This window comes from Meleagris gallopavo, chromosome 4, assembly GCF_905368555.1.
Source record: "Meleagris gallopavo chromosome 4, MGAL_WU_HG_1.1, whole genome shotgun sequence".
NCBI lineage: Eukaryota > Metazoa > Chordata > Aves > Galliformes > Phasianidae > Meleagris > Meleagris gallopavo.
The window spans coordinates 43,044,202-43,068,961 of NC_139407.1; the positions used below are offsets into that span (position 1 = coordinate 43,044,202).

Sequence of the window (24,760 nt, forward strand, 5' to 3'; positions counted from 1 at the left end):
AGTACTTAAAATAAGGTCTATAAATCTATATGTAGGGTAGGTTTTAAAAATACATCCTCACCTCACAGCACACAATTAGCACTCAACAAAAAGCCTATTTATATCAAAAGCTTTAAGAGAGCTTCCTCTTCATTCAAGTATGTCCTACTCTGTATAGTTTTGTTTCTTCCTTCTCTGTGTTGACATTGCAGTAAGAAGTTCGCCTCTAGCACAAAATAAAGAAAATAGAAAATTACTGATGTTCATGAAACTGAGGCATCATGAAAAGCCAAATAAAATCTAGGTAGACTATATGAATACTTCTTTGCACTAGGTCACCTTAAATCCTAAACTGCATTGGAACTCAATAACATTAAGCGCTGTGGTTACAGATGCCTCATCCCTACAAGTGTTCAAGGCCAAGATGGGGCCTGTGGCAATCTAATCTACTGGAAAGCGTCTCTGCCCATGGCAGAGTGCTCGGCATTAGCTAAGCTTTAAGGTCATTCTGTGATTCTATGGATAAGCGAACACTGAATAGAGAGAAATAACGGCCCACACCTGGCCTGGGAGTCTCACTAGGCTGTATGCTGTCTGTAAGAATCACCGGATCTCCTTATTTCTCCCATTATGCCACACTTTTTGATAGCACATACACAAAGATGGAGCAGGATTAAATATTAGAACAAGAAACAGGATAAGGAAGGAATAGAAATTATGTACATCACTCCAAAGCAGCCTGCTTGTTGTAGATAAATTATTTACAAATAATTTTATGTTGTAATCTATCAGTATCTGGAGGCAAATGGTTACAGCGTCAAGGTGAAAGATTGCCTAATAGCTGGTTTTGGTTAAGCTGTGTGAAGTTGCTTAAAAGACTATGTCAACACAGTATATTAAAAGTAACTATTACAGAATGAAGCCTACATTCCATATATTCTTATTACTCATCTTGTATAATTAAAAACACAGAATATTATGCAGAAGTTGTAAATATTCAGAAAGCAATCTAATCACACTATATAACTAGCATCAAATGAAATATTAGAAACAATACTTACAAGAATGTAATTCAGTTGAGATTTATGATCAATTTTATTAAAAATGCATAACTTGCAAAATGCAGTGTGTTATTTAACAAAAACACATCCAGTTGATTAATCACTGCTCTAAGATACGCATTTCCTTTTTATTTTATTAAATAAGTTCAGAAGAATACTTGTGAAAATCAGTAAAAGAAACACTGAACCACATGAACTGTTCATTTACTTCTAAAGGTATGTGTCATTATTGTGTCTATTCTCCGTGTACTAAACCTACAGAAGTAACACATTGCTGACATTCGCTGATATTTTCACATTCCACTGGAACATTTTTCTACCACTGTATCCAGATATGTTCTTAAGGAACTAGTCACTTTTAGCATCAAAAGTCTGAGTTCTGTAACTTCCAGTCATATTTGAAGATGAGTAAGATGTGGCTATCACACTTTTCTCTCTTCATCTATTTCAGAGATTAATTAAGTTTAAATAAAAACAAAGAAGCTGTCACTTCTTTTTTTCTGATAGATGTATTCAACTATCGCATATTAGAGAAATATGGAAATGAAAAGCTTTCATATTACTAACCACAAGACATAGCAGAAGACACAAGATAGCAGTTTACTGTTGAAATTCAAATGAGGTTCTAAATTCATGCTAAAGTCTTCCACATCTTTCTCAAAATGAGATTTTCTTCCCCAGTAGTCCCCTTCCTAACCTTTTGATTTTAATTATTATTATTTTATTACTGCCTAAAAGAACTTATTGAAGATTTAGAAAATCAACAGAATTAAGACTATCTAGCAAACAGTTATTGTAATGCAAAAATCTTAAAATATTCAAGAATGTGTTGGGATATACATCTCAACTTCTTTACAATTATGACAGAATACTTATCTTTAGTAACGTAAAAGTCAGCAAAAATGGAATTACGTTAAATCTCTATTACAGTTAGTGAACACATAAATAGTTTAGCAAATAGTACTTCTAAATGGACTGGAATTCCTACTGAGGTTGGCTTCTTACATCCTGCTTTAGAAATCACCTCTGAAAGGGCTCTGTTAAAAATGTCTTCGTAGAATCATAGTATGGCTTAGGTTGGAAGGGATCTTTAAGATTATCTAGTTCCAACCCTCTTGCTACCGGCAGGGATACCTCCCCACTAGATCAGGATGCTCCATCCAGCCTGGCCTTGAATGCCTTCACGGACGGGCTGTCCGCAACTTTGCTGGGCAACCTGTTCCAGCATCTCACCACCTTCACAACAATGAACTTCTTTCTGATATCTAGTCTAAACCTTTCCTCCTTCAGTTTAAAGCTCATCCTATTGCTACATGTCCTTATAAAAAGTCCCTCCTCAGCTTTTCTGCAGACCTCCATCAGGTACTAGAAGGCTGCTACAAGGTCTTGGAGCCTTCTCTTCTCCAGTCTGAAGATCCTCAACTCTTTCAGCCTATCTCCGGTAGAAGAGGTGCTTAATAATCTTCTCTTGGATAACCTTTTCTTAAAACTCTCAAAGCAGAGTTCTCTTCTCAATTCTGTTTGTCAGTTCCCTGCTAATTTCCATGTTCTCCCTATAGGAGAGTAACTGCTGATCCCAAGTCAGGTTCTGTGCCCTGTAGCAAGATCAATGTAGGAAAACAAGCTTTGCAAGAATATTGTCAGCTGCTTGGACCACACCAAGCTTGTATAGTTGATCCCCAAGGACAGATTTTAATTATTTATTATAAGGGTATAGCATTCTATACGCTTTGAAGTAAACAGCATTAGTGCAATGTGGAGATACACGACACTGAGTGCAATGTACTATTTTACACCATTTCAGTGTGCCAATTCAAACTACAGTGTAATCAGTGATAAGCATGCCAACTATCTTAATCTCTTTCATCAGTTCTAAGTTTACCATAGAAAGGATATAACTTCTCATGCTTTAGCTTTAAGTTTCCATTTCCATTAACCGACATTTGCTAGAAACTTTAAGAAATATTAACAGCAAATTTGAAAAAAAATAATATTATAAACTATGTATCATTTTAAACAACTCAGAATAGCTAACAGGATATGTTAATGTAATTCATCACAAGAGACAAGGAGCAGTTGCTCAAGTGATGAGCAGTAGCTGACAAACATATCCGCAGGGAAGAAGGAGTTTTATATATATAGAGAGGCTTACACTGCATTCTTCACTGAAAAAGGAACAGGTATCTGATAGGTACCAGATACATACTAGAAGCATTCTTGTTACTGCACCCAAGAGAGCTACAAGCGGGAAGAAGAAGAGCAGGTTAAATTAATTAGCCACCTCTATACTACTGCCTGTAAGGCTGCCTGTAACCATGCTAGAGCACTCAATTAATTTGGTTTCTCTGTGCTGTCTCCCAGCACATACTGTAGACATAACATTATTCAATTTAAAAAATTTTCCTTGAAAATAACTGTGTATTATGCAGAGTGACAAAATCTCCTACTATAAATCTCTTTGTGTGTGCTCATTTGTATAAATTTATTTAAATATTTATCCAATTCATTGCATCTCAACAGGCAAATGAATTAATTTATTGCCTAAATTCAGGTCTTTGTCAAGGTGTTTAGGCATTTGAACTTTATGCTTTTATCACAGTCTCTCTTTTTGACACCAAGCTGATTTTATTATACTTGATGATTAGACATTGGATTTTTTCATGTCACTCCATTTTGCTCCAGTCACTCACATATTATTCACTGAAATTATTAGGAAAGCATCATGGCCATACAATATTTTGACAATTTCCTGCCAGAGCTGTTCATTATCTTGAAAAGTTTCCAGTTTAAACAACATATAATATGTAATTACAATGCAGACTGTACCTGGCAATGTAAAAATACCCCAACCTAACAAATAGCAGAATTAGTGGGAACTCAGAGGGACTTTGTAATCTTGAAGGTCTTTTCCAACCTCGATAATGCTATGAGTTTTAAAGATGTGGGAAAGGAAGAAAGAAAATTCTGTAAGAGTCAAAAGTTTATTTCAAAAATTTATCTGAAGCCATTAATTTCCTCTTATGTGATTGTTAAGTCGGATTACTAAAATGTTGTTTTAACTATTTCATTAGTCATCCATTAATCAAACTGAGAAACAAGATGTTCTGTTTGTTAAGATCAGATTTTCTTTTTTATTCCTTGTGTGTTAGTACAATGCCTCAATATTTAGGTTATACTGATCACATATTATTAGGTAATGAAAATAAAGAAATACTAATACTATCTTTTTTTTTTTTCTAGGTAGCAGTATAATGTATGCAGATGAAGTGGAATTCTTGTCTTGTTCTGTGAAGACAAATCAGGCACATAGACATGATATAACCCAAGCTATCTTTACTGCTGTTTTTCAAAACATCATCCTGTTCAAAGTATATGAGAATTTCTAGAAAAAATAGTATGAAGACTTCCAAAGATGGCTGCTTGGGATACATGGCATGCTATACTATGGAAATGGAACAATGGTTTAGATACATTGCCTCCCTCTTACCCACCTTACACAGAGATCAACAAAAGAAAAACACCTCTCATCCTTAGAGCCATCACCTCAGATAAATAGGATCCAAGAAAATCCAGCTGAGTATAGCTAGACTACCTGCTTTTCGAAGTTAGAGAAGAAAGACTTAAACTAGAGGCATTTAAAGATGGTTATTAGACAAGAAGTCTGAACCTAATACTCAGAATCTGAGCGTAAGCTCAGAATTTAAGACATTTGGGGAACCTGCAGTCAAAACTATCTGGGTCAAAAGCACATGAGATGCACTGGCTGCTCTGGCCTATTCACTTTGTTCCCTCCCATTGATAAACATGGGACCTACATTAACTTTCAACAGACTTCACAGAAACTGCTGCAAAGCCTATAATGAGGAAAAAAGTGCTGGCGCCAAAACTGTAAACTGCAAAGTAGCCAACTCTTGCTTTATGTAAGGGAGTTTAATATCCAAGTGTCTACTGATACATTTCTGCTGCATCTACAGTGTGACTGATAGTTTCGCAATGTGACCCTAAAATATCCACACTGTAGTTTTTATACTTCACAATACATTTTAATTTGAATATTCACATGGTGGATATACAGAAACAGCCAAGGCGGTCATGTGTGGTCACAGTGCCTGTTTTTAAAAGAGCTGCTGTAGAAAAAATGCAAAATGCAAAATGCAAAAACATTACTGCTTTTGGAAGCATCTGTATACATCAAAGTAGAATCCAATTACTAACAGTCTCTCAAGGAGAAAAACCTGCTTTTCCAATCTTCACTGGTAAATATTTATTAGCTAGAAGTAGTTCAGAAATTACTGAAAAGATGGTCACAGGACAGACAGAAAAAAAACAACAAAAACTACATAAGAATACTTTTCCCTATCCTAAACATAGCACAGAATTGCACTTGGCTCACAAAACACTGACAGCATGAATTATTGTCAACTCCAGAATAAAATCCTAACACTTCAGTCAAAAACATAACACAACATTTTGAGCTGCTACATTGCTTACGATCAGATAACCTACTCTTGAATTCTGAAATGGGAAACAAAGCAGCAACAGTTTAACATTCAGCCATTCCTGCAAGCATGCCAGCACACTCAGACTGGGCAGCTAACACATACCGTAATTTATCTGCTATAGAGTTCCTTCCTCACGCAGGATTTGAAAGTAGTATACCTCTGTATAGGTTTGTAGCCCTGTGGAGCAGAAGATGGAGAAGTGCGCAGTGCAGACAACACGTGAAGGCAGCCAGAGATAAGCATAAGACAACAGTATCATGAAAATACAAAAAATGGCTTTAAATGACAAATATCTAGAAGAAACAGTATAGTAGGTTCTGGGTAAAATGGTTATCACTTAGTCATTATGGTCCGAATCTTTCAGGTAAGAAAAAGAAATTTGTAATGGAAAGGGAATCTATTTACATATGTTTAAACTGAAAAAAAAAAAAATAAAAAATTAAACCAATCAGCAAATCATTTCTGCATATTTCTGCAAGTTTACGGCAATACTCTGACTGACCACTTGATGGCAGCTTAATATACCAGTTTGTTTCAAAACACCAAGCAAAGTTTCAGGTTATGATACTGCATTTCCAAAAGAGAATTTTTTTCAAATAAACTCCTGAAGACATTTATTTTCTCAAAACATACTTCAAATCACAGGTATATGTTAAAATGAATATTTATGATGCTCTTGTAAGGGGCAGTACTTGATTCTCTTCAAGTTTATAAATTTATGGCGATGCTTTTAAATAGGACAAATAGGATGCAGATCTTTTAGAATCCCAGTTTCACCACACCTGTGTAACACTTTACTTTTGCTTTAAGTATCTTTTCCTTAGTATATCATTACAAAATGTCCTTTTCTATAACACATGGTCTTAGTGAAATCTGTAATTATCTCAAGGTTCTTCTGGGCAAACATTTTAATAAAACCATTTAAAAAGTTGAATTACTTCAAATTACAGATCTATTATAATCTGTTATTTTTAGAATTTTTTAGAATGGTACCCAGGAACTACACTGATCTGAGCAGACAATAATTGTAAGTTACTTAATATTAAAATCAGGCATTTACACTTCATAAAAAGGTTAAATTCTGCCAAGGCAAAAATTTCCATGTTACTAAAATCTACTGCACAAATGGAAAGAATGTTCTTTCATCTGTATAACATAACTGACCAAATCTTAATACAGATTCAAAACATAGTTATTAACAAAGATTTGTTAGTGATATGTTAGTTTTGATTTAGCACAAGACAGTGTTTGAGCCCACCACAATGTAGGAGCTAAAAAGTAAACTTTTGCTTATTTTAGCCACACTAGATATTCTACAATTTTTCATGTACAAACAACAGGATGCAATTAATGACACTTTCCACAAATTAGTTCTGGGCAAAAAGTTACTGTGTCTTCTCTAGTCCTCATTCTAAAACTAGATGGGTGGAGAAAGGTGTTATTAAAATAAAAAGGAGGATTTTTACAGTTTTCATTTCACAGGCCACTACACACTCCCAGAAAAATCAGCTTTGTGTGAGAAAATCTTACTTGAAATGACAATTGGTAAGTTCAGTACCGTAGCTGTCTTGGAATACTAAAGAATGATCTCTGAATAATCAAAAAAGCCTGACTGTTGGTATGTTTAGGAAAAACAAAATTGAATATGGTATTCCTGGTCACTGAACAATAGGATTAAATCGTATCTCCTTCTCCACAATCCAGGAGATATCTAGAATCTAAATAAAACTAGACATGATTTATGAAGGAAAGTGCTACTCATCCACACATCCTTGTGAATTCTCCACAGCTTTTTATGGAGTTCACTAGAATATTTTAAAGAGGCCAAGGCAAAAGTAATATACATGCATAAGTTTAAATAGTATTGGATGACATAGATTCTCAGGGACTATATGTGATCTCTTTCATGCATTTTGTGGAGTAAAAAACATGTAAAACATTTACAATAATTGCTTAGTAAGCAGACTGTGTCCTGGTTAAATTAACATACAGTGGCACATTTACAATTGGGAAACAATTAAAACATATAGCTGAACATCTTGAAACAGTTATGAAACAATTATCATTCTCACACGATAATAAAAGGATTTGCGGACCAACAAGAAAATAAGCTCATCACAAATGCAGTGGTTGTTACCCACACTTTTAAATTAGATTATAATATTAAAAAAAAAAAAGTAATCTAAATAGACTCAACAGCATGGAAAGTTTTAAAATTACATGTAGAAAGCTAATTTTGTGTCACTAAAATTACATTACAGAAGTAATATACTGAAATGTGAATTATAGAAATTATCATTTCTATGATTTTCCTTTTGGAAAAATCAAAGTTCAAGATTTATGTCTAGCTAGCAGGTTAAGCTGTAGGTAAGAACAGCACTTTGCATTTGATTAAAAGTGTTAACAGCTGTTATATGGACAAAGAACTATGACTTTTGTTGTTCATACTTTTTTTTTCCCTCTGCTTCTATACAGTTTCCTAAACTGAACCTGAAGATGGCAGCAAGGCCTATACATTCACCTAAAGGAAAAAGTTGTACACAAGCTCCTTATGAACAGTTTCTGCAAGTAATTCTCTGCCTTTGAACTTCTTGCAACTTAAAATGATAGATACAGGGTTAAGTTATCAAAGCAACTTTGAACCAGAATGTAGTGTTTTTCAGCAGAACCAATTTAGAAGACAAATTCTTTCTTCCCTGAAAATAACCCAGCTGTTATCAGTATCCTTGTCAGAGCTCTTAATGCCAATCTATGAGTTGCACAATACAGAAGAAATGACAGAATACAGTATGCAGTGAATTGATCATCTCTGTTTGATTAATGTACTATATGTTATGTGTTCTTTGTATTACTTTTTGATTAAAAAAATAACCAAGAATGCCAGAAGGTATTTATCTTACAGACTGCTTTAGGAGAACCATTGGTTTGCAACATATCCACAGATCAAAATAAGAAGTAGTAAGCAGTAAAATCAATTAATATAAAAGTTAAAATCCTTACCCTAAACCCTCGATTAAGTCTATCTTTCATAATGCCGATAAACTCTTTGTAACTCAATTGGTCATCTCTGTCGACATCAAAAATCTTGAATACTGTGTTCACCAAATGTGGTGAAAGCTTTACACCTGTGGCTACATAAACAGCACGCTTGAATTCATCTACATAAAGAAAACATCAGAAGAAAAAATAAACACAGAAATTTAAACTTTGAAATCCAAGAAATCCTTTAAACTAAGTTTTCACACTTATGCATTAAAATAACAAAATTTGAAAAACAGAATTGAATTTCATGAGTCTAAGACAAGTAGTTCTCAGCTATTATAAAATAATGCACGCAATATCAAATATTTTGTATGGAAGACAGCAGCAGATATACTACACTGTATCTAATCATAAAACCAGAAAATCTTATTATAATTAAACTTACATTACATTTATGCTGATGGCATTTACTTAACTGACAGAACAAAAGAAACAGAACTTAGGAAATAGAACACAGAAAACCATATATTTAATTAGTAAAGCCCCGTGAGGTAGGGCTACACTGGTGCTAATGTGTCAGACTCACTGAGATGCTACTTGGGGTGAGTACACAAGCTTGACCACTTCAATCTGCACACCCCTATGCATTAAGGATTTCAGTTGGCACACACCTTTCAATTCCCACTTACTGATTTGTGAAAAAATCAGTCCCTCTTTCAACCTTCTGAATCTGTTTCCTTCTACAAACTTCTGAACAGTAAGGTTCAGAGACCCACTATGAAAAGATGCCCTCACTTTAAGCTGATCTCTTACTAGTGTCACCAATTGCCTCTTAACTCTTGTACTGCAAGATTTGATGTCAAACTGTCCTGCATTCAGCTTATCCAGCACTCACATGACTTTATAAGGCTTTACTGTATCTGTTAAGACTGAGACTTCTCTCTAAGCAAGAGTCCTAGCCTTTTCAGAATTTTACCCGAGATGCTAGAAGTACAAACTAGGAATGAAAAGACATCTTCCTCTCTATTTTAGTCAACAGCTCTGTATCTTTGTCAAAAAAATTGTCTAAAATTATCTGACTTTTTATAAATACTTACCTTGACCTATGGAACGACTTGCAAAATTATACATTTGCATTGCAATTGTAAAGTCTTCTAGGTTGTTCAAGAACTGGAAAAATGATCTAAATTCATCAAAGGTGATACCCTAATGAAGAAAAGAATGTGTATTAGCATGATTAAAAGTATCAGTAGTGACAACAAGGGAATAAACAAACCTTGTTTCTACATAAATCTACTTCATTTGTGAACAGATACTACAATCCTTGAAATAAACATGTTCGTACTAAAGTCAGTGAAGTACAGAATTGGATCTTGTAAAGAATGAAAGATGTCTTTCCTATTTTCCACTACAGTGAATAGCAAATTCTTATTGAAAATACAGTCAGAAATATTTCTCTATTACTTAGGGCTATCTTAAAAATTCCATGAGGATTATTAGGACGTGCCAATTAACACTGAGAATGAGTCTAGGTCTGTATACATATAGCAATGCCTACTAATGAGAACCACTACAAACCACTGCTATTGATGTGTATGTGCACTCACAAAAGTATGTGGAATTAATAAATATGACCTAGGGTAAGCACTAAATTCTAAGGAGAAGGTTTTACACATCCAGATTTAGCCACATAGATCTCTTCAGTTGATGCTCTTAAGTCTTATATTGCAGGGCCTCTTCAATTAAAAAAAAAAAAAAAAAAATTCAATTTCGACCAGAATTCAAAATTTCTTCTATAAAAGTGCAAAGCTCTTAAATGAGCATTTTTTTTTCCCTTTCCTTGTGGTATTTGTTCTTCTTTTCTTTTGTCTTAGCTACTAATCCAAAGACATGATAATTTACTGCTGTATCAATATTGAAAGAACCTTAAACAGAGACTTTGGATTAAGCCAGGACTGAATTAATGCTAGAATGGTAGTAATCTCATCCTTTCCCATTCTTTGTACATAAAAATGGATGTGGTTTATTTATTTTTTATTTTATTATTTGGACAGATCGTGTTTTACTAGAGAAAACCATTATATTAATGCACAAATTATGTTAAAATTCATGAAATTTCTTTAGGAGCTGGTATTTGTACTAATTTCAGGTGCCAGAAGGAATCACTAGATGCTTGGCATCCAGTTAGCAAAAAGAAGAAAACATACAGTTAGCAGGCAGCATGCCAACTGAACATTTTAACACGACTACACGTATGCCAAGTGATTGTTATGTTTCTTTAGAGATTGCTACACAGAGCACTATGAAAGATTAACACTGCCAGTTGTGAAAGTAGCTGTTTATTATTTAACAGGCTGGACCCATTTTCTTTCAAATGGAATCCCCTGGTTTATATTAGTCTTGCAGAATATCAATATACCAAAAAAAGTAGTAATTTTATAATGTTGGAATTACAATGCTATTTCAAGTGCAAAAAGGCACAAACATATGAGCAATGCCTCTATGGCAATGCGAGGCAAAGTCCCATTCTCAAGGAAGATGGTTGCCACAGAAATTAACTTTTTCCACTGCACTGACAATACTTTCACCAAAACAGTGATATGGCATTATGAAAAAGGGCAATGTCCTATTTTAATTAATAGATGTACAGCATATGACATTTAGATATATGGCAGTGGTAAAGTGCCAGGATATTTCCAGAATGCAACATAAGCAAGCTTCTAATCAAGTGGCAAAGCACTGAAAGTTACTCTTAACTGATGAGCCCACTAGAGATCAAGAAGAGGAAACTAATGTGGAAGACTTGGTATTGGAACAGTGGTATTGGAAGACATGTTTAAAAGAAACTGTCTATATTTGTACTTAACTGTAGTAAGATTTATCATTCAAGCGATGTTTATCTAATGACTGCCATTATTTTTTAATTCTTGCTATACAAGACTTTTCCAGGTTTTTATACATACATTTTTATACTTCTTAATTTTAATGTTAAACAAAATACAACAAGGAACCATGAAAAAAACAGCTTTATACCATTTCCGTTGCACAGTCTTGGCTTTATATATTAAAAGCTGTGCAGTCCTTTTACAGAGTACTTAGAATTGAGCTCCTCAACAGCTAGACTGGCAACTCAGAGAGGGTCAGTAAGCAGGGACTCTGTTCCCAATCATACTTTTAAATCTAATCAGGTACAAAAGAGACAGTTCTGCATTCTCTTTCAATTCCCCAATCATTAATAAGAACCGCACAGCCATCAATAACTATATAAAGTGATCCACTGTTAAGACTATAATACAGATAAATACAGCCAGATAAAGCGTGTCAATGTTATTTCTGAAAAGATGTTACTCAGGTGGCAATATAAAAGAGAAGTAGGGGAAAGAGGATTTTTCAAATACCTCATTGCTAGAATATTTTTTGTTTGTTTGTTTGAGTCTTATTTTTTTTGTCATTTAAACTGAACTGGTATGTAATATAAAGCTTAAAAATATTACTAAATCACATAACGAACTAAATTACATACATAATTAATGTTCTTTACTGTTCTACTTTTTAGTCAGCAATTAACCCGAAAAATGTAAAATGCACAGATTATGAATAGAATAAATTCCTGGTGCCATAGAAATCAGTGACAGAATCTCAGAATTTCAGTCCAGCAAGGTTATGTTTCCATCTTGATAACACTGGGACAAAATGCTGTGGCCCACTACTGTCCTAGCGTGGTTTCACCCAGCAAGTAGCTAAACACCACACCACCTTTCATTCACTCCCCATCTCTCAGTGTGGGAGTGTATACACATATATATGCACGTATACATATATGCATGTATGTACACATACACACATATGTATGCATACAAACAGACAAAACGAGATGCACAAAAACTGCTCACCTCCTGCCAACAATACCTAGTGTGTCCCCAGGCAGCAGCAGCCTCCCCAGCCAACACCCCTCCATTTCCGGTTTTTTTTTTATTATTATTTTTATTTTTTATTTTTTATTTTTTTCACGTGATGTCATATGGTATGGAATATCCCTTTGGCCAGTTTATGCCAGCTGTCCCTGGTTCTGTACCCTCCCAGCTCCTTGCACTCAGCCAGCTCCCTTGCTGGCAGGACAGCATAAGAAACTGAAAAACTGAAACATCCTTGGCTCTCCACAGCATTGCTCAGCAACAACTAAAACTTGGGTGCGTTATCAACACTGTTTTTCTTGTAAAACCAAAACATAACATCACATCAGATGTCATGAAGAAAATCAACTCTGTCTCAGCTGAACCAAGTCACCTAGTTAAACACTTACCTTTTCTTCAGGAATCCTGCAGCGCATGTTTTCCAAGTAACTTGATGTATTTTCTACATTGGTATATCTCAAAAGAATATGTGCAAAATCTTCCTCACTGATAGTGTTCATCCCGTTAGAATAGGAAAGGAATTCTATTTCTAAAACTTCAGTTTGTAGGTTATCCATAAATCTGAAGCATAAACATGAATATGGAAAATCAATAAAGTTTTATATTTTTACAATTCTTGTATAAGCATGTCCATTAAAAGAATTGTAAAACACAAAGCCAAACAGTATGATACAAATTATTTCCCTTTTTGTAGCACTAATGTACATTTGTTAATTTCATCCATTCCCATATTGACGTAATTTCAAATCAATGCAACGATCTTAACTCAGAGATGAAGAGTTTTAGCAAGGATGAAAATAAATTACAAATGTAAGGATTACGTAATTTCCAGCTTGTGTTTGCTTAAATGTTTTCAGTGGGTCACTGAAAATTTCTAATATTTTAATTTATAATTTTAATTTTATATTGAAATTTTTAATTTTATGTGCTAGACAGAAAATACCATTGAGTTGGTAATTTTGCCAAATCTATTCCCCATTTATTTAACTAAGATTGAGATTAATCTTATTTTTCTTTCTTTAACAACCTAAATAGGATGAGCCAGCTCTTCCAGCCTTTCAATCTCACCTATTTTCTTTTCAACACTTCACTAATCTTATGACATTTCTATGAAATCTTTTTAATTTAACAACATATTTGGTAAATTCTGGACACCAAATCTGGTTAATGAACAAAACAGCTGGTTACAACTATATATAAAAGGAAATATAACTTCCCTGATCCTGCTTTATGTCCTAGCTATATTACCAATGACAAAAGTAGTTTCTCTGGTCACGGTACTGGCCTGGAGCTTAAATCCACTGACTGTCAACCACAACCTATACCACTTCCCTCTTACAGGTTCCCAAAGTACCTGCCCTCTCAACACTGTAGAGGGCAGTGTTTATATTAAGAAGTAACGCTACTTCTTAATACAAACTTGACTTTTAAGAAATAAAATCATCTCAAATCAAAAGGATACCTATGAAAAAGTGTAAGGAAAGCTCAGTATTTCCCTGAGCCTCCAGTTCGTAGATTTTTTTTCACCTGGAAAAGTAGCATTGAATAAAACTTGATGGATCTTCTTCTGTGAATATGACTAGTAGGTTTTGACCTCCGTGGCATTCATAGTACATTCTGGTGATAAATGGGCACTGTAACTAGATTTCATGAAAAAAACACTATTTTCTGTTTTTTGTTTTGAACTCACAACATCATGATTTCCCTCGACAATCCATGTTTTTTTCTACAGTATGAAAAGCCATATATTCTTTGTAACATACATGATATTAAGGGAAAATATTTCCCAAACATCTGATTAATTAAATCATACAGATAAAATAAACTATAAAGACAATAGATATTGGTACATAGGAAGCAGCATTGGTGCAGGGCTTTTTACTATACAATCACATAATCACTGAATATTCCATGTTGGAAAGAACCCACAGGAATCATTGAGGGATCATTCTCATGGCTTGACACAGGACCACCAAACAACAGACCATACCTCTGTCTCATTGTTGCTTTTATTATATTACTCTATGTGCAGCACAAGGGGAAAATAAAATTTATATCCTATATACATTATATATATGAATGCATAAATTATGTGTATGGTAATATACTACACATTAATTAGAACAATCATGCATTTCTTTAAAAGTAATTCATAAAATTGAGACTTACCTATAAAAATCTTCGAAGTTCAGTTCAGCTTTTCCTTTCTTGCCAAAAAAGTGTACAAGCAGTGTTGTATCTGACAGTGAACTTGCAATATCATCAGTACGCTTAAATATTAGAATTAAAAAAAAAGTATCAAAGAACATGACTGGATTAGTTACAGAATGATAATTTGAAATGTCTACCAACACAATAGATCTTTCTATAAAAAGATTTTATGCTTCATGTTCATAGTGTTTAAAAAGATTTTAGTATTAAAGTTTGTTAAATTAATTTAATCATATAAAATAGCATTTTCCCACACAAAATAGCATTGAGCTGTTAATTGCATTCAGTAGAAAACACTTTAGAACAACAACCTAATATCATGGATGCTGCAATGAATTAAAAAAAAAAAAAGCATAAAAAACCCATAAACCCCTAAGGAAAAAACTGATCTAATCAGTTGAGATAAATCACAAGAATAACTCCCTTTGCACAAAATCTCCCCTTCTTTCTACTGGGCAAATATAAAGATATTTAAAAACTTACTTCATATAATCTTATATTTTCTTGTATTTTATATCTTATTTTATACTAACTATGGGACTTTATATTCCATGAGTTCTCAATAAGGTGTACTTTATTTGATTCATTATCATAAACAGCAGATGACTACTGTTCAAATCTTACTGTCAAATATATTAAAAGCCAAAGAAATATAAAAATAAATAAATAAATCCATAGAGTAGTTTTTTTAATTCATTCACCTAAAAATATTCCTAAAAGTACATTGTCTCTGCATCAGACATCAATTACTATTATTTTTTAATGTGTAGCAATACTTTTTCCTTAATAAATATCAACTTTGAACACGCAGACTTGTAAGAGTAGAAAAAACAAATTTTGAGCATTTGTAACCACATGACTATTATATGCGTGCATTTAACTTTTTTACTATATAAATATCCCTACAGCATCGATGTATATGCATTGATCTTACCTCTTTTACAAAGACTCTTCAGATATTGAATAGCTAAAAAAATTAGTCAGTAAAATAAGGGTCTTAAACAAGCCATAGTATTCTACCATTAAAAGTACGTAGTTATGGACAATAAGAAAAAATATGAGGCACTAACAACACATTTTCCTTTTAAGATCCAAGAGCTAAAGAAATAAGAGAAAAACTTTTCTGTACTATACTATCATCAGTTTGGGATTCTCAAGATTGTATTTCAATTACTTCAGCTTCCTCCTTATTCTCATATTCTTCTCCAGGGAGAAATAGGATGACATAGGATATATACAGAGAGAGATTTCAAGTTCTTCAATTAAGACAGTGAGCAAATCAATTCAGAAAACTTATCACTATTTATCTTTTAATATTGTTATCCTATACTACAGGACACAAGACACTGACGCACAGATACCCTGATTTCTTATGTCTTTTAAGCAATTAAATCTCTAAGTACACTCAAACAATTTCACTCAAGTACACTGAAAAGATATCAAATGTTAAATTACAGCCTTTCATCTTTCATCTTACGCTGCATTCACTGATATGTTTAACACATACAATGCATAAGGATTTTTTGTGTGTGTTTTTTTTTGTGTGTGTGTGTGTGTTTTCTTTCTTTTTTTTTTTTTTTTTTAAACAATTCCCATTTGGTCAGCCTCAGTAAAAGAACAACAAAAAACCCTAAAAACTTCAGCCCAGAAACTCAACCCTCTGTACTGCTGCATAGAACTGCAGACAACTGAAAACTATCTCATTATTTGCCTTGATAGCACTATATAAATTCTCTCTCTTAAGGGCAAATGAAAAAGCTTTAGTCATTTAAAGCTATTGTTTATTGTTAATAATAAGTTTTCTACTTTACATCAGTGAAAATGAAAAGACCACACCACACCTGCTTGCATATATAAAAACATGAGACTATTTTGATCAAGTATATTTTAAAGTCTTTTAAATAAGAATAAAAGCCTGTTTGATTTTGTATTCTGTGAAATTCACATTTTTGATTAAAGGTCTACTAAATTTAATTTAAGCTCATGAGTGATGGTTCACTTGCAGAACCATATTCTAAGAATGAAATATGAATATTATGCTTTAAATAATGAGAGTTTTCTTACTGCAAGTCCTTGGTTTTTCAATAGTTATCACAACCTTACTCATTTCCAGTTTTAGTCAGCAACTTAAGAACAAATTTACAAGCCATATTCAGTAGTAAATGGAATATTCCAACATGATGGTGTAGTTGCTAAATTAGGTAGTAGAATCAATACTGTAAACTGCCCTTGCAAAAAAACTGAATGCGAAGACCAACCTTTTTTTTTTTTCCTAGAAAGATCTTGTAAGTTGATTCTCACAACAGCAAACCATATTTACTCTCTTTTTCAACTTAGACAAGACCTTCTAAAAAAGCTACGAAACAACACAGACTCCAGTGTCAGCTAGGTTTAGGCTACTCAGTACAGATGGCTACAGAATCACTGAGATGAGAGTACCTGGGAGAGATAAGAATATGGATGAAAGCCAGCTGGCTCAAACTTAAAAGATAAAGACTTGTGGTGAGAAGTGAGAAATTCTCAGTGGAGCAAATGAAGGACTTAAGATTTTGCTTCATAAAATCATTTATAAGTGAGCTGAAAGACCTGTTATACACTTTACAAACAACTTAAACCAATGTTTAACATAGCTTTTATTAAGCTTCAATGACATTTTAATTTACAGACATCAGTCGGAGGCATTCAGTGTAAAAATTATCTCCAAATCAAAGCCCTGTAGAGATTACCAAGTATAAGGCCATTTATACTTGGGACTGAATTCATGTCAGCTATAGATTAAGAATAAAGACAATTCAGAAAATTCGTTTCCCCAAGTTCCTTAAATAGCCGATGAAATGAGAGTCCCTCTCTCTTCTCTCTGTCTCCCTTAGCTCAACAGACAGAGCACTGATGCTCTGGACTCTAATATTAGGTGGCTTAAATAAGGACTAATAAATAGATTAATAGTCCGGGAGCTCATCAATTTAAAAGCAAGGAAAGAAAAATCAGCTATTCTAGTTTACTGGAGGATTATTAATGCATTATTATGAATTATTACTGTAAATATTGGTTTAAAATTGAGTTCTTTATCACTAGATTCAGGTTATTTATTTATTTATGTTGCAAAAACTAACAAATTCTAGCTGAGAGGGATACAAAGAAAATGCATTTGATACCCGGAATATATACGTTCTATCTTAAGAGAACAATCAATGACCTTGTTTTGTTTAGCCTACAATAACAAAAACTGAGAGCTATGATCGTGTTTATAGACATAACCATAACGAAGAAGATTAACACCAAAGAATACAAAAAAGCCCTACTGAAATTAAGTAATGACAGACTGGTGTAAAGGGGCTATAAGAAAATTTAGCTTGGAATTTAGACAAGGTTCATATAAGTCCTCAGATTATAAAATATTTTCTGAAGAGAAACAACAGGGACACTAATTGCTTTTAATGTGAAACATACATTGCTTATAAAGCAAAGGACAGAACTGTTTTACCCTGGAGGTTTTTCTTTTAGTTCCATGTTTTCTCTCATTATGATCCTGCTTATGAAGCGTGCGCCTTAAGAGAAGACACTTGACACTCAGTGAAGAGATTGCTGTATATCCTTCAGTGCCACATTTAGATAAGCAATCAACTTCACCATACAAGGCATATCTAGTCTTCATATCCACTTTAGTTATTCCAAAACAGGTCATGAAACAAGAATCTTAACAGAACTCAAAGAACTATGGAAATGAATTAGGCAGCTCAGGGATATCGCTAGTGCTCCATAATGATTCTGTAATATTCAAAAAGATTGACAAATATATGTCACGTTATACTGTAAACATTTCTGTTTCAATCCAATGGGTAACTATTTTTGTGAGGATAAGCTTGGATAACATACATTAAAGAGTACAGTAAGGGCCTAAAGATTAAATGCTTAAGAGGCTGCAACTCTCATTGTTGTCTCATCGCTGGAACAAGCCTAAATGACAAAGGTTTCCTGAATGACTGCCCTCCCCATGAAATAGTATCACTGTTAGGAAATGTTTCCTTACAATAATGACTGAAGAGTTGATTTTCCAACTCTTTCAAAAGACAACTTTATCTTTACTTGGAGTAACAGCTTTGAGTTATTGTACTGCACAGAACCAAATCCATTACATCTGAGAACATTCAGATTTTAAAAAAGAAGTATAATGAAGAAAAGAAACAAAACACATAGAATAAGAAAATAATGAGAAGAAAAATAAATAAAATAGCAATATGTTTATGGACCAGAGACAGAGGTTGCCTTATACCTCCGCAAGGTCTGAAAAGAGAGCTTGGCTTGTGCTACGTCTCAAAGTATCCCAGTAGCTTCTGGGGACAAGGTCCTCTCCTTCTGTTTTAAGAACCTGCAGAAGTTTCAAGAAGGATAATAAAATAACAGGTAACAGACTTTAAAATCTTCTCTAAATGATCCTCAGAAACATGGCTCAATTCTTTTGCTCCAACAAAAGGAAATTTCTACATCATTTATATCACTTTGTACAACAGAATACTGGTCTATTAAAGAGATTTGATTTTTACTCATATTGCAGCTCATATTGTGCCAAAATGTATAACCTGACCCCATCTTCCCAAACAAAACAAATTAGAGAAAGCTCATATCAGAATTATATTTTTATAAGTACATATGAAAATGTCCATCTAAATTTAATATTTTGCCGTTGTTTTTTTCCTCATACATTTGTTTTGCCAAAATGTATTACCTTCTTATGATATTAAATTTATTTCCTTATTGGTCAAAATATAAAAGCCAGTATTCAGCAAGATATACTAAATTAATTTCTCAGAATCATTAGGATGACATCTTTATAACAACGAGGAAAATTAAAAATCAAACCTAATAAGCCCAACTTTAATTGTAACATACATATCAAGAAAACACTGTGTGCATCTAATGAACTAAGTTACTTTCTTTAAATGAAAAATAAACATATAGTCTCTCCAAAGGAAAAAATGATTACCATTTTGCTCTGGACTGCTGAGAAATGTGTAATATATCATTATCATGAAAAATACCATTAGCATTGAGTTGAAGGTTTACTGTCTGTGTATTTCATTCAATGCCAAACATATAAATATATGGAATTCTCTAGATAGTTGAAATATAGTATGATTTCTACTCTTCCATTTTCCCTTAATGTTCTTCAGAACAATACCTCACGTAACAGGTCTTCAATACACCTGCCATATTTCCACTAGTGATATATTTACATGAGCAAAGGAATTATTTAAGAGCTTTTAATAATGCAGTGGGGCTCAGTACATATGGGACTGTCACAAACTAATTTGTCTCAGCAGTATTTTACATATATAAATAAATGAATATGTATATGACTGATTATATAATTTACATTTTTTTTTTCAATAAAGTTCAGTACTACAGAGGCAAGCGATATTTCCGCACCAAGTCAATTTGTAACTTTATAAAATAGAAATAATAATATACATTGAGAAGTGAAGTCTTGGTTGCAAAATATTTGCTGGAACGTATTTTTTAAACTTGCCTGCTGCTTCTAGAAGTTGTTATTTACTTTCTCCTCTATCCAGTTCCATTCAACTCTTCTGTGAATTATCATCAAAGAAATATGACAAGCTACTGGGAATTATGCCCTTGCTTAGTATATATATTCAGTTCTAAATTGCTCAAATAAAAAAATTGGTTTATTTCAGTGTGTACAGGATCAGGCCCTTAGGGCTTCAGTTTCTCTCTAACACTTATCCCTTTTACATCTTCTAAGCCACGGGTAGGAACAACACTTTCCTTTGTTATGCATACAATTCTGTAATATATTTATCTTAAGTCTTTGCTAAACTTGTTATTTTTAGCCAGTAGAATTAGTATTTTAAGGCATGCATATTTTCATTACATGCATCTCATCATCATTATCATGTTTCAGTTGGTACTTGGCTAGTAAAAGCATTCATGCAACACATGCAGAACTAGTCTTAACAACAACTGCAGTATGCACCAGAAAATGACTTCAAACAATAAACCTAAGCAAACAAGAATACAAAAATATTTAAACCACTGGAATCTGCACTGCATGCATTTTTTTGCTAAGTCTTGACACTTCTCAACTAATTACAAAAGTTTTCACAGATGAGGAAAAGGGCCTAAAGCATCACTTATGCCATTTCCCAGACAGTTTAAAGCTGCACTTTCTTGGTCTACAGTATCTTCTGCTCTGCAGATCATCAACAGAAACTGAAAAGGAAACTACTTTTCTGTTGAAGACTTTCAAAAAACCCGAGGATCCATTTTCTCTCTTGCCAGTTGTAATTAGTACTTGTCAAGTACTAATTAGTACTTGACTTGATGAAAAGGAAAAATGCAGTAAATATCCTTAAAGCATACTATTTCAATTCACTGGTGAAGACTGCATAAATTAAAAATATTTAAAGTACATACACTGTTAGTAGGAGTATGATATCCATAAAGTTGAATACGCTGACATACAGCAAAAATGCGCCAAGCCAAGTATCACATGTCAGTGTGAAGACAGAAAGAAAAAATAAAGACAACAGAATAAGTTAGGATATATTTTACATAATATCAGATTTTAAAACTTATTTTTAAGGTGACAGTGGATAGAAAATGGTTTCTTTTTCATCTTATTCTTTAAATTTTTAAACAGAAGTAGACAGTTGAATAGAACATTGTCAGGTGGAATGTTTCATTTTGTAATCATTACTTTTTCCAAAACTGAAAAATTTTTGCTGTACATGTGAAAATCTCAAAGGAACATTTGTTATTTTTCTGCTGTGGATTTGACAGAAACTGGACAGAAATTTGTACATCAGTAAAAGTTTCTGCCACTGCTGCCATCATCCAGACAAACCACAATCTTGTCTGTTTCTGACTTACCTTTCTCACGCACACGCTAGACACAAATTTGACATTAAATGAGCATTTAACGTTCCACAAAAAAACTATTCACATAATAATAACTAAAAATATTTGGCATTGGTAACAAACGACATTTAATATAAAAATAATTATGAATATAAAGTCTAACCATTAAAGCCATTACTACTCAGTTTTCTTAAATTTATAGATTCCAAATGGAATCCATGCTACTGTCCTTAGACATAATAGAATATTCTAAAACTCTGTTTTCTATGAACCTCTTCAGTATTTTCCCAACAACTGCAGTAACTGTTCTTCTTATGATAAGAATTTGTTTCAAAAAAGAAAAGTGATAAGTGAGCACAATACATCACTGCCCTAAAGATAACAAATTTGACTACCAGCTGCAACTACTCTAATTTTACTTACCAACATTGTACGTTTTTCTTCATCTCCTTTTCTTTCTCTCTTCTCATTTTTTTTCCTGAAAATCTCCTGTAGCTACAAAACAAATAATTTTGTTCTTGTATAGCTTTTGGACTATTTTACATACAAGGCAGTCATTCTCCATAGGTAAAATAACATGCAGTACGAAAATGCAGTTCTTTAGTAAAATATCAATTACGCTTTTTTGTTTACATTTGTGCCTTCATGTTCCTTCTCTCATCTTAAATGTAACACAGAGAAGCAAAAGGATTTTGTTTTTCACAAAATAAAGCTAACTCTATTTGGAAGCACAATACTCAGAACATCCCCTTTAGCTTTGTATTTTAGCCAAACTACATCTGTACTGGCCTACAAAAAGGGGGAGTTCCAGCCTTTTCCACCTCCTCTAAGCACATCCTTTGTTGTCAGGTACTATTTAATACAGCTGTGCTGCTAAGCAGTCAGCTGGATCAATCCTTTTTACATGTTAGTTTCTAGACAGATCAGTTCTTACTCCTGCTGGCACAAGCATGGAGTGGAAACACCTGGTGGGGGCGAAACATTCTCTGTAAGCAGCAACAAACTACTCCTCAAGAGTAATTTATCAAGTACCTTTGTTTTTTCAAGTCTGTTCAAAGAAGACTTTCGAGTCCTGTAAAATACTTCTTTTCCAAATCTCTTTATATTAAGAACTTTAAAAGTGACTTCTGAGGCAACCTCAAACACAGGATTTAAAAAATACACGTTTATTTTTGGAAATCACAGTCTTCATGTTATGATCTGTACTTATCTTTTTAAGTATCCATAGTCTTTAAATGCTTTTGTTTACAGTAATACTTTTAAATATTTCCAAACCATTAGAAAAAAGTGTATCGTTATTTATTTTTCACAGCAGACAGAGCACTACTCTGATGGTACTCTGATGACATCTACCAGTGAATTTCAGCTTTTCAAAAACTGCATCAGAAAATGTTATACTGCCACTTCTAGCATGTGCTAATCACAAAATGAGCCAAAGAGAGCATGCACTACGGCTGAAAATTTGTTCCATCCAGAATATGGTATTTTCAGAACCAAATATCATGGTGTGCAAATAATCGTAACTTAATTGCACAACTGTGGCAGTTGCTGAAAAAAAGACTGAATTCTACCTACCACGAGATAAAAACACATGCATACAGAGATCCTCATGGATCAGAACGTGATCAGTAAAATGCAATCTGTTGAAAAACTCTGAAAAAAATTTTTCCAAATTCAATTGAATAAAATATTTCAGAGACAGTAGATAACTAAGATAAAGGGATCAGCAAGCTACTGCTGAGGTATGACAGTGAAAAACCAAATGAATGCAGCATTTAGAGACTGAAGTGCAAATGCTTTTGAAAATAATATTTTATGGATTTCCATATCTTTATAAATTGTCTGTAGTGCAAACACACACCACAATATCATGCTTGTCACTGTACCTATTTTTAAGTAGAGGATCGATTTACAGATCTTGGCCTGTCTTTTCATGTTTTTTGCAAACTTACAGGCACAAACTACTGCAATGCACACTGACCAGGAGAATCATGAGAGGATATTTACCTAGGTGGCCTAGAATATTACAGAATATTAGTTTGCAACCTAAAACTGTAGAAAGAAGAAAAGTAAATTAAAAGACAGAAGCAGAAAGAAAATACCTAGTGAAAAGTGAAGTGACAAGCCATCAAGTGAAAGAGAAAAAGAGAAGAGTGGCAGTAACTGAAAAACTAAAAAAAAAAAAAAAAAAAAAAAAAAAAAAAAGAAAATATCAAGGGAAAAAAGCAATGCATCCTTGGATGTATTTTCCCTGCCACTGGAGCAAAGAGAGTAGGATTCTGTTGCATTCATCATTAAAGCACTTGCTAAACTTCTAGAAATGGATCTTTTGTTCAGAATGAGTGCTATAGGATACCAGTGAGTAGAAAACCAAATGTGAAAGGATCTAGGAGCACTTTCATAGGAACATTGTTCCTATGGATGAGATTGACTGCCGAAAGCAGCAAACCAAAGATCTCCTGTAACAAGGGAACACAATCCTTCTGTTCCCTGACCTCACCCTTATGACATAAGCAAAGAGAAAAGCACAAACACGTGAGGAATTAGTTTACAAAACCACTAAAGCTTTTATCAGAAAACAATGAGTATTTTGCAGCTCCTTATTATATGTACGCTTTTTCTTGCGATTCGTGTAACAGATGGTCTCTACACCATTCCCTAGAAAGTATTACCTTGACTTCCAAATTTATGATAGCTGATTGTCATCAAAGAAGTATTTTGCAAATGCTACATAAAGTTCATACGGCTACGTTTACAGTCTCCTGCTTCCAAGTACATTGGAGATTATGCATGGACTCACATGGACTGTGAGCCATGGACTGTGAGTACAGATGACAAACATATACCCTGCAGCTAGCTATATCTGAGCTGGAGCATCACTGACACAACTTTCATTTTCATATTTACTTTTCTTTACACAGACATCCTCTACTTACAGTCTTTCTTTTGTCTTTCTTTCTGACACACTAATCCAGCAGAATTAGAGTCAGGTTTAATCTACTACACAAATTTGTTTAATATGGTGTTAGGAGGAAATCAGTAAGTCTAATGTTTGAAAATCTTCCTTTGCTCTATCCAGGAAACAGGACTATAAAAGCACACCTAGAAAGACAGATGTAAATATCCATTCTGAAGTGTTCTTACTTCCCTCTTTTACGCACTTATTTCCCTGATCTCATTTTCAGCAGAGGATTCTGGAAGGCAAAGGCTCCTGATTCAATTTTCCAGGAATAAG

General features: G+C 33.6%; 1 protein-coding gene across 7 annotated transcripts in view; it reads right to left on the reverse strand.

Moving 5' to 3' along the window:
• Positions 1 to 24,760, reverse strand: part of MICU3 (mitochondrial calcium uptake 3) — a 48,574-nt gene that overhangs the window by 2,651 nt on the left and 21,163 nt on the right. Inside the window, exons 7-15 of one of the 7 annotated variants that reach the window (XM_085223080.1) lie at positions 21,949 to 22,020; positions 21,082 to 21,120; positions 18,923 to 19,018; positions 14,608 to 14,708; positions 12,828 to 12,999; positions 9,622 to 9,730; positions 8,543 to 8,700; positions 5,645 to 5,719; positions 61 to 205 (exon numbers count right to left, since the gene is read on the reverse strand). In XM_085223080.1, the coding sequence (XP_085079206.1) occupies positions 5,651 to 5,719; positions 8,543 to 8,700; positions 9,622 to 9,730; positions 12,828 to 12,999; positions 14,608 to 14,708; positions 18,923 to 19,018; positions 21,082 to 21,120; positions 21,949 to 22,020 (816 nt within the window). In that variant the 3' untranslated portion in view covers positions 61 to 205; positions 5,645 to 5,650. Of the gene's footprint in view, positions 1 to 60; positions 206 to 5,644; positions 5,720 to 8,542; positions 8,701 to 9,621; positions 9,731 to 12,827; positions 13,000 to 14,607; positions 14,709 to 18,922; positions 19,019 to 21,081; positions 21,121 to 21,948; positions 22,021 to 24,760 lie in introns of those variants that run through there. The other 6 variants (XR_014883136.1, XM_085223079.1, XM_085223077.1 and 3 more) reach the window with 6 other exon arrangements.